The sequence below is a fragment of the Gavialis gangeticus genome, unplaced genomic scaffold, assembly GCF_001723915.1.
Source record: "Gavialis gangeticus isolate Ggan-Ray unplaced genomic scaffold, GavGan_comp1, whole genome shotgun sequence".
In the NCBI taxonomy this organism is placed as follows: domain Eukaryota; kingdom Metazoa; phylum Chordata; order Crocodylia; family Gavialidae; genus Gavialis; species Gavialis gangeticus.
Window position 1 is genome coordinate 4,498,308 of NW_017729002.1, and position 10,410 is coordinate 4,508,717.

Below are 10,410 nucleotides of genomic sequence, written 5' to 3' on the forward strand. Positions count from 1 at the left end.
TCGTATCCTGTCCCTCCTGTACAGCCTATAGCCCGTGACATTTCTAGATGAGTAATACATAAAGTGCACTGAATCTTTTAATGCCAGTGAGATCACAAGTGAATCATTTGTGCCCCACAGGAATTGTTCAGTGGCAGTGAACCTGCCAGTTCTACCCAAAGGAGAACACTCTATGGATTTGGCAAATATTACTAACTACCTCATTGAAGAAAAGCTAATGAGGCCCCTCAGAGACTTCTATAACATCAACCCCGTAGCAGAATACTACAGATTCAAACGGAGGATGATGGAGAGTCCATTTGAATGCAAGTCTTTTGATGAAAGTTTTAATGTTTTTCTTCAGAGTCCCATTTCTGCTGAATTGCATGAACTTCTAACCACTCCTTGGCAGACAACAGAGCTTCCAGAAGTGGCTGTTTCCTGTAGCTCCTGGATCTGGGCAGTATTTGGAGGGCATTAAGATGGGGTTTCAACAGCGTAATTTTCAGAGGTGCTTTACATCTACAGTTCCCTTTCACTTTAAAAGGAGTTGCCTACTTGGTGCCTGTGGAGCAAGAGAATCATTCCCTGTTCTATTTCTGATGTGCTGAACTTTCTCTGAGACAAACACTTATCATTTATTCATGTTTCTAATACAAGAATATGCATATATATTTAGCACTTATATCTTAAATAGAGATCAGCTCACGTGCAAACTGAATCCTCATTTCACATCTCCCAGTTTCAGAACATCTGAATTCAGGCTGATATAAAAAAAGATAGATTTTTTCCCTTCTAAAAAATTCACTATTGTGGAAAAGCTTATAACTGGCTTAGAATCTATATACTGATGATTATCTTAGAAAAGTCTCCTGAGAAGTAATAAGCTGTTCTGACACTGGTATAGTACACTGCTCTGTGCACAGTTTAGTGACACTGCTCTTATATAATGTCTTTCTCCAGATCATGCTGTGTTGATGGGGAACAAACATGTTATGACTTTTGATGGAAGAATTTATGATCTGGCATCAAAGTGCAGTGTGCTTCTTGCCAAGGATTTTGTTCACAGCACCTTCACTGTAGTGCTGAACCAGGAGACCAGTGGCTCAAGATCACTCTATGTGGAGATGAACCAGACAGTGTTTGATCTGTACCCAGGACTGAAGGTGGGAGGAGATATTCAAGTTTAATTGCAAAATAATGAAATGTGTTCTGGAAATTGCATTGTTGGAGCTGTTTGCTCCTGCATCTCTAAACCAATGATGGTGGGTGCCAGGGAGGTTAATGAATATGGGATAGATGTATTCAGTTCATTGCTTTCCCTCTAGCATGCACGTCTGCCACTGTGGGAGACGGGCCTATTTGTTGAGTCTGCTTGGAGACATGAGCAGAGGAGTGATAAGAAAAGGGCCCCACTGTGGGAGATAGGCTACAGGGCTAGATGAACCACTGATCTGACCCAGTATAGCACTTTACCTTCTTATATTATTACAACAGAAAGAGCAATATTGAAATCATTATATTTTGACAATGAAGCCAAGCATCAAATGTATCCCTATTCCAACTTAGCATAAAGGGGAGCTTATAGACTTGTCATATATCAGCAAGCAGGACTAATTCTCAAAAATAACAGCTAATATTGGTAAGTGTGGAAAATATCCTGCCTGGCTCCTGGATACAGGAAATGGAAGAAGGCTTAAGGAAACTTACCCTTTCTTCTTGCACAGACAATATGATGCCAGGAAGACTTACAGCACTTGTGCTGTGGGTAATAAACTCAGTGTACCTGGGTGGCTTTGTGGCTTTCTGCCCCAAAATGGGGCAGTTCATAAATGGCACTGCCCAGCCTGCACACAGTGAGCTAACCAGCCTGTGACCAGAAATAGTACTTTCCAAATAAGTCATATTTCTGGCATTTGACATTACAAACACCAATGGGGATTTTAGGAGTATCAGTTCTTTGTAAAACCCTGCCAAATATTATTTACTTGGAGATTTTTTTTCATTTTAACAGATGTACAAGGTGTACAATCTTTCCCTGGCAGAAGAGAGTTGCCAAAGTCTTGATTTTGATCTGTCTCTTGAAAAAAATGGCCTAATTGCAAGAAAAGAAGCTAATAAAATAGAAGTGTCCAGTCAGAGTGGAGTTTCTGTCTCCTGTGACTTTCATCATGACCTCTGTACCATTACATTGAGTGGATGGCATCATGGTTAGTATTAAACACAATCTTAGCAACGCTTTAATTGGACCCTTCTGCTTCTCGCTGTTTTTTCCTCTATCTCTGATGTCTAGAGACCTCAGTAACTAGATTAAAAGCTGCCCTCACCTGTCCTTCCCAGTTTGTTTCATACTAGCCCTGGTGATGGCACCAGACATTCCTTGCTAATGTGACATGAAATAAATCCATGTAGTAAAACCACAAATGTTTACATAAAGTTCCTGTAACTTTAGCTGCCTCTTAATGCAACCCATGGTGTTGAGAGCTCAGCTCTGCTCCACCAGTCAGCACAAGAGAGCCATTGCTCTAGAGCAGGGATTTTAAACTGTTACCTTGTGGGCTGGATCTGGCAGTGGGGCAAGAGACATTAATAGGTGCTAACGCAGCCATCACCTGCTGCCAGTATGTGTCCTTAGCAAGGCTCTGTACCCGATTTCAGCAGCAGGCCCCATCCCTGCTTCGCCAAATCCCAGCCATTCCACTAGCTGTGTGGGCCAGGTGACATGTTTGACACCCCGACTCTTGAATAGTCTCTGACATGCAAGACCAAATAATCAAACCCATTGTATAATGGATGCTATGGCAAGCTCTCCTTTTTTAACCTGAACAAACCATTTCTGCATTTGATCTGAACTTCCCCAGGCAGGACAGGAAGGCTAGAATTCTGTTTACATTCATGCATCTAGATGGCATTTTCTTGCTGCCTACCTTGCTGGTTTTGGCTCTGTCTTTGTGCTGTGGTTGCTTCGTCAGGCTTGATGCTCTAACCATCCCACCACAGGACAGGCAGTAGCCAGATCCCCTTCCCAGTGCAATCTCTGAGGCTGTGCCACAGCCTCTTGCCTTTAGTCATTGCATAAAGAGCAGTCCAGTGGGAAAGATTCTACACTGATGGGAAGACTGGATTGAGAAAGAGAGATGTAGGCCTAAAACACAGGTTTCTAGCTTCCTGAGTAGTGCCCTAACCACTCAACTACTGGGGCTACCATGTGGGTGGGCCCTTCTCCACAGTGTTAACATCCACTAGTTATGGCTTGCTGCATTTTTGAGACTTAGATGCAGGTATGAATCCAGAATTGCTGTGTGTATGTAGCTCTGTATGTGTCCAGTCAGGGCACAGGCTAGGGTTACCATATTTTCAGTCCCAAAAAATAGGATACCTGGCAGGGGACACCTGACTCCAAACCCACAGCCCTCTGGCACTGCCAGTGCCCCTCACTCCCAACCTGCAGCCCTATGTCCCTGCTGCTGCCCTTCACTCCCAACTTGCAGAACTCTGGTCCTATGCTGGGCTATGCTGGTGCCCCTCACTCCCAACCCACAGCCCCCTGGACCAGGCAGCCTGGCTATGCCCCACCCAGGCAGCATTTCCCAGGTGCCCTGCCCCTACAAGCAAGGGCAGCGGCCCCTGGTGAAACTAGCTTGGCCACGCAGTTCCTCACTGCCCCTGAAGGGCCCCTCCACCCCCTTCCCCCACTGGATGGGCAGGTGCCTTTCTTCTGCTCTGCCTCAGCCCTTGTGCCTAGACACCAGCATCATCAGGCACCTGCCGCCACCCCCCCACACCCAACACACACACCCATCCCCTCCACCCCCACCCCAACCCAGACAGTCTCCAAGCCCTGGCCCTCCAACCCCTGCACCTCATAGACTTACCTGCATCCAGCTACCAGGGCTGCTCCCATGACCCTGCCTAGCTATATGCCAGCCATGTGTATACGTGCACACATTCACATGTGATCCCCCTGCCTCCCATCATCCTCCCCACACTTCTGGCAGTGGAGCAGAGCAAAATCCTGGACATAGATTCATAGATTCATAGATTCATAGATTAAGGGTCGGAAGGGACCTAGTAGATCTTCTAGCCCGACCCCCCGCCAGGGCGGGAGAACAACAAAAACCCCAAAAAGAGAAATGGGACTCAAACGAGTCCAGCTAGGTGGGCATCCAGCCTCTTCTTAAAGACCCCCAGGGTAGGGGCCAGCACCACTTCCCTTGGAAGTTGGTTCCAGCTCCTAGCCGCCCTAACGGTGAAGTAGTTTTTGCGGATGTTCAATCTATACCTCCTCTCCAACAGCTTGTGCCCATTTCTCCTTGTTATGCCAGCGGGCGCTAGGGGAAACAGCGTCTCCCCCAAACCCCTCTGGTCCCCCCTAGTGAGTCTATAGACAGTCACCAGGTCCCCCCTTAGCCTTCTCTTGTGGAGGCTGAATAGGTTCAGGTCCCGCAGTCTCTCACTGTAGAGTCTGCCCTGTTGTCCCTGGATCATGCGGGTGGCCCTCCTCTGGACCCTCTCCATATTGTCCACATCCCTCTTGAACTGGGGCGCACAGAACTGGACACAATACTCCAGCTGTGGCCTGACCAGTGTCGCATAGAGGGGGAGGATCACCTCTTTGGCTCTACTCGAGATGCACCTGTGGATGCACGACAAGGTCCGGTTAGCCTTGCCAACCATGACCTCGCATTGTCGGCCCATGTTCATCTTGGAGTCAATAATGACATTTGTTCAGATTTCAAAAAAGTGCTCAGACGGACATGGGAGGAGCCAAAAAGAGGACATGTATGGGAAAACCCGGACATATGGTAACCCTGGCATAGGCTATTGTGCATACTCAGTCTCTGTGCATGCATTTAGTATCCACACTGCAAGGGAAATAGGTTTGTTACCTATACCTAAGCACCAAAAATGCCACGTGTGTGGCTAAAAACTTTAGATGCAGAAAAGAAATAGCACTCTACCCTCAGTGCCTGAAGGCAGTTTCTAAACCTGTAACTTTGTGCTCATTTTACTCAGTTTTCTTTGTTTCCAGGTGTATCAGCTGGTCTTTTTGGCACTAATGACAATGAAGCTGGAAATGAATGGATGCTTTCTAACCACTCCCATTCCAGCAGCATTAAGGAATTTATACGGAGCTGGCAGGTAATTGGCTGTCTCTTTGCTACCTGAAAAGACTCACAAAATGTGTCTGTCTAGGGGTCACTCAGACAGAAAGGACCATATGTGACCTGCACAACCTACTACTTCAGTTTTCCTAAAGAGGTTAAAACACTTCCATAAAAGTGGGAATACTTCCTTATACAAGTCAGCCACACAATCTTGGAAATGTACCAATATTTTCACCATAACAGAACTGCATTTATTGCTTAAACTTCCTAAGCAAGTTAACCTTCATGCTGAAACCCCGCATTGTTAATCTAAGAAATGAGCCAAACTGTGGAATCCTGCAGGTTGCTTCTGTTAGAATGAGAACTGTTGATGAGATCTGGTTATCTTTGGTGCACATCCATTACTTATGAATATGCTGGGCTCTCTTTCCCTGAATACAGGAGCAGTAACACAACAGCAGATAACCCTAGGCCCCTTTCAGCCAGCCTGAAGCCCCCAGGAACTCTCAGCTTTTCTCAGGGCCTGTACTCGTGGTACCTCTATCTGATCCTTTCTTGCTTCCTTCTCACTTACCTCCTTTAGTCTGCTCACTCTCTCTCTCTAAAAAGGCCAACTTTCAAGTAACACAGAAATATGCAGGCAACCTGAATTAGTAAAAAAGAAAAATAATCAATGAAAAGTAATATGCAAGAAACTTATTATAATGGCATTAAAAAAGCCAGGGAAGCATGAATGACCTTTTTTAAGTGGCTGATGTCATAATGGCTCTGCTTATGCTATTGATTGCTACATTTCATTTGTATGCCACACAGCCTCTTTGCAGTGTACATTACTGCTGAGAAGAATTTATAGATGACTTTTGCTGAACTCTGTGCATTGCTTGCAGTCATATCCCATTCAGAAAAAGTAATAAAAAGATTGACTTGCTGATAATGTAACATTGACATACATCATTAAGTCAGTGGACAGGAATATAAATATGCAAAGTCAGGAACTCTGTCTAACTCTTAGGAACTTTATGAAGAAATAGGAGGAGACAGTATGGTGGACAATGTATCATATTTACCCAAATCCAAGACTACTTAAAATTTAAGATGACCGACCCCCCCCCCCACAATAATTTCATTCCATATATGGAAAATGTATACATTTGTTATAATTTTCCAGGTATAAAATCTAATTATTGGGGGATTGTCTTAAGCTCACCCTCCCTCCTCCCCCACTGCTACACAGGGGAAAGGAGCAGCAGGCAGCTAGGGGGTAGGCAGTCCCCTTGCCCTCTGCCCCCTCCCCATTTCTTCCCCTTGCAGGCTACCCAACCACACCCAGCACCTGCCCCCACTGGTTCTCACAGCCCCTGCCTCCTTATTCTCACCACCCCCGCCCCAGTCTGATGCAGCTCCAGCTAGAATCTCTCCCAGGTAATGGAGCCCTTGCCCAGACATGCAGCAGCACCCCAAGGCTGGAGCAGCACCACTACTGACTGGCTAGGCAGGCGATGGAGTCTTCATGTGCTCCGTGCCCAGCTGGAGTCAGAGCTGAAAGGGAGGCAGTAGAGGCTGCAGGGGCAGGCAAGGAAGACAGAGTGTGCAGACATGGTGGCAGGTGGCTGCTGTTGTGACCCTGGCTGCAACGTATGCTCAGATTCGGAGTCAGAATTGCAGCAGCTACCTGCTCCCCCTCCACCTTTTACTCGAATCCAAGATAAGGGGCTTTTTTACCTATGCTAAAAGGGAGGCAGGGGAAATCTTGTACTGGATTTGAGTAAATATGGTATTTAGTTGCCCTGATAAAACTGAATCAACCTTTCCCTCTTACACTGAAGGTTTGCTATAAGCAATAGGTGTTAGAAGAAAGACAGTAAGATCAATTGCAGGGCAGATATGGCAGGGTGAGCAATAGCTGGAGGCCAAGCTTAAAGGAATAACCATGCACTCCCTTCTGCCTTGCAAAACTCATCTCAGAATCCTTACATTACAGTCTACTGGTGGTGACAGTATTATATGGCTGATAGGAAGGAGCACAGGAGCTAGCGGGCTGGCTTCTTGTGCAGTACAATGAAGTTGTGCCCAGTGTTAATGGAAGTGAACACACTTTAGTGTTGAAGGACCAGGGGCCATGAAAACAAGGGAGGATAAAGAGAAGACTCTTCAAGCAAGGAGCCATGCAGGTGCCTACTCACCTTAGAAAAAGGACTGTTTGGGAGGTTAACCTGGCAATTAAAGTTGTCACTTAATATAACCTGAGTTTACATTTGGATTTTGCTTGAACATAGAGGGTTCTATTAATGGAGCTAAAGCATTTAGAGCAAGTATTAATTTTTTTAAATTGCTGATCTAGTGCAAAGACCCATAAGCACTACTCAGGCAAAACAAGCCAATTAATGTTGCTAATTGTTGATTATGACATTGGCTATCACCATATTTGTGACTTGTGAAGGAGCTTACCTAAAACAACCATGGCAAAAATACATCTGTATCTCAATAGGCAAAAATGTTTGTCATTGCTGCTACCTTCATCCAGTGATTATCTGCTCTTAAATCTTTCTTGATATATGTTAACAAGGATGAATACACTGGTAAAGTATTGTCTCTCTATAAAAGGATCTAGAAAAAAAAGGTTATCTTAATCTATCATTTATAATGTTATCAAAAAGAGACCTAGCCAACTACTTATTATTTCACCAGTCATACACAAAAAAAACTTTAATGAATCATAAAATCAATAGGAAAAGGAAACAATATCTGTAATCTGTAATATTTATAAGACAAAAGAGATACTTTGTTTCATTTATGAAGAGTGCAAGGCACATCTTAATATTAATGAAACAATGAAATAGTTATTCAGGGCAGTGTAAAACAATAGGTCTAAAAAGCCTTTATCTAAACTGTCTTCTGGTATAAATTAAGGGGCTTCCACTACATCAATGCTTTAAAAAACAATTTGTTTGTGTTCTGACTAGTCTTGTTTTCTCAGGTGACCAGTCAGTGCAGCCATGTACAGAAGAAAGTGAAGGCATGTCCCATCACAGTAAAGCAAAAATTTTGTAAAATGTTTTTTCAAGAAGCCCGCTCTCTTCTCAGGAACTGTTTCAAAGTTGTAAGTAATACTAAGAATCAGCAGAGAAAAGTTTGAACTTCCAAACCACATGGTACAAAGCTGTTAAAATTACAAGAGATCAAAGAATAGATTAATTTTCCATGGTGCTTTAGCTGGAATTTAGCAGAACTTTAATATTACAGAAAGTCTAACCAAATGTCATTTTTCTCCCTGCTGCATGCATATTTTAGTAAGGTCTCTTAAGCTTTGGAACATTAGCTTGGCCTGACATTGATCTTTATTTCCAAATTCCAAACTAGTTTGATACAGTTAAGCTCTGTGAGTAGATTAAAGGGCATTTTAATTCTGGTCTGAGACAAGGCATATCTTGAGTGAAATGCCACATTTTTTCTGGTTGTTGGTTGTAGCCATGTTGGTCTAAGGACACATAGGCATGAGGTTCTTTGGGTAGATGTGATATTTTTTATTAAACAAAATAAAAAATTGGGAAAACTAAAACATGTTTGTGCCTGAAAGCTTGCAAAGAACAATTTTTCCAACTACTTAGTTGGTCTAATAAAAGATATCACATCTACCCAAAGAACATTTTTAAGTTCTTTTTTCTTTTATAATTAAATTGCCATATTTGCTGTACAGTTTTAAGTTACCTGACATGATTTATCCACTCTTGTTTCGCCAACACTAATTCTCATTTGCATCTGAGAATTACAAACTAAAAGGAAAGATTTATTTATTTCCAAATTGCTGTCACACTTTTTGGGGTACGGGTTTGTGCTTTGCAGAACTGAAGATGTTACATACAACTTTGCTCATGTTTAAGGTGGACCCAGAACCATTCTATGCCATGTGTTCACAAGACTCTTGTGGATCCAGTGAGTTGAAAGCTGCTTGCAACTTGGCAGCAGCATTTGTCCACTTGTGCAACAGAAATTTTGTCCCCTTGGACATTCCTCCTCAATGTGGTAAGTTTCATTTCTCTTCATCCTAAATATTCTACTTATGCTAACATTACCAAGTAACTTGTTTGCATGTTAATGTGGAAATACATAACCCCAGAAACAGGAACACTGCTCATAATTTTTGCTTGTTTCTAGGCTATGGTTTCTCTCACTTCTTCCCCAGAATTCTATTTTGGATTTCACTTAACAGAAAAACTGTTTCAAATTCCTCTCTAGCTATCTTAATTCCTTTCAGTTTATTTTATAGTAGTCTGATCTGTAGATACCTTTTTTCCTTTGACCTTTTGTGTTTTAAATAATTAATATCTAGATTTGTGTTATCACTAGTCTGTGTTGTGTAAGTCTGAAAAACACTTTCCTTCTTTCCACCTTTTCTAATGAAATCAGTCTGTTGTTTTAATCGTTCCTTAGAATTCCACGATTAAGCTGGCTAATGCTTAACCCTCAGCCTTATGTCTTGAGTTCCTTGGAAATGCAAGGAAAAATAGAACCATCAGAAAAAAGTGCTAGTGGAGGTCTAAAGCCCTAGAATCTCTGCCAAGATCAAATGTGGGCCTCTTATATACTTCAGTTCATTTTACTCCTAACAGACTTACTGCTGAACAATTTTGGGAATTAGGCCCCTGGCAGACATTCAGTTAAAGGCACAATAGGGTCTGATGCTTGATCCCTGACAATCTCACTCCCTGCCATATAAATGATGCAGGGGGAGCTGGAGCAGGAATGTCCCCCCCTCCCCTTTGCACTGGCAAGTAGGAAGCTCCTGCAGCTGGGAGCCCCAACAGCTGGTGGAGCTCCCAGCCACCCGTGTGTATTTTGGCCCCCATTGCTGGGAGCCCCATCAGTTGATCCAGGCTCCCAGATACAGGGATGCACCATGCCCAACAGGGCTTGGAGCCCAGATCAGTTGATGGGGCTCCCAGCCACAGGGGAGATTGGTGCACCTCTGTGCCTGGGAGCCTGGAACTGCTAACAGAGCTCGCAGCTGTGGGGGTGCAGTGGAGACTTTGACTCCAGCTGCACCCCTATGGCTGGGAGCCCCAATCTGCCACTGCTGCAAGCTGAAGGGTCATCTTGGAGGCTGTCCTAATACAGTACAGAATAGTATTAATGCTGATCCCTACCCTTACAAACTCAACAGCTAACTACTAGTAACAAACGATTCCCTATCTGCATAGAACTGCAAATTCATAGTTTCAGGATATAGGTAGCTGTATATTGAGCTCTATACGTTTTCTGCATTATCACATATATTACTTGCTTACAGATATCTTGCCTTTCTATTATCGGGGGGGGGGGGGGG

General features: G+C 43.7%; 1 protein-coding gene across 1 annotated transcript in view; it reads left to right on the forward strand.

The window, feature by feature from the left end:
• The first annotated feature begins 65 nt into the window (after positions 1-65).
• Positions 66-10,410, forward strand: part of LOC109290732 (apolipophorins-like) — a 13,082-nt gene continuing 2,737 nt past the window's right edge. The window contains exons 1-6 of the mRNA XM_019507452.1: positions 66-305; positions 943-1,145; positions 1,994-2,189; positions 5,012-5,121; positions 8,065-8,187; positions 8,969-9,110. Coding sequence (XP_019362997.1) covers positions 173-305; positions 943-1,145; positions 1,994-2,189; positions 5,012-5,121; positions 8,065-8,187; positions 8,969-9,110 — 907 coding nt within the window. The 5' untranslated portion in view covers positions 66-172. The remainder of the gene's footprint in view (positions 306-942; positions 1,146-1,993; positions 2,190-5,011; positions 5,122-8,064; positions 8,188-8,968; positions 9,111-10,410) is intronic.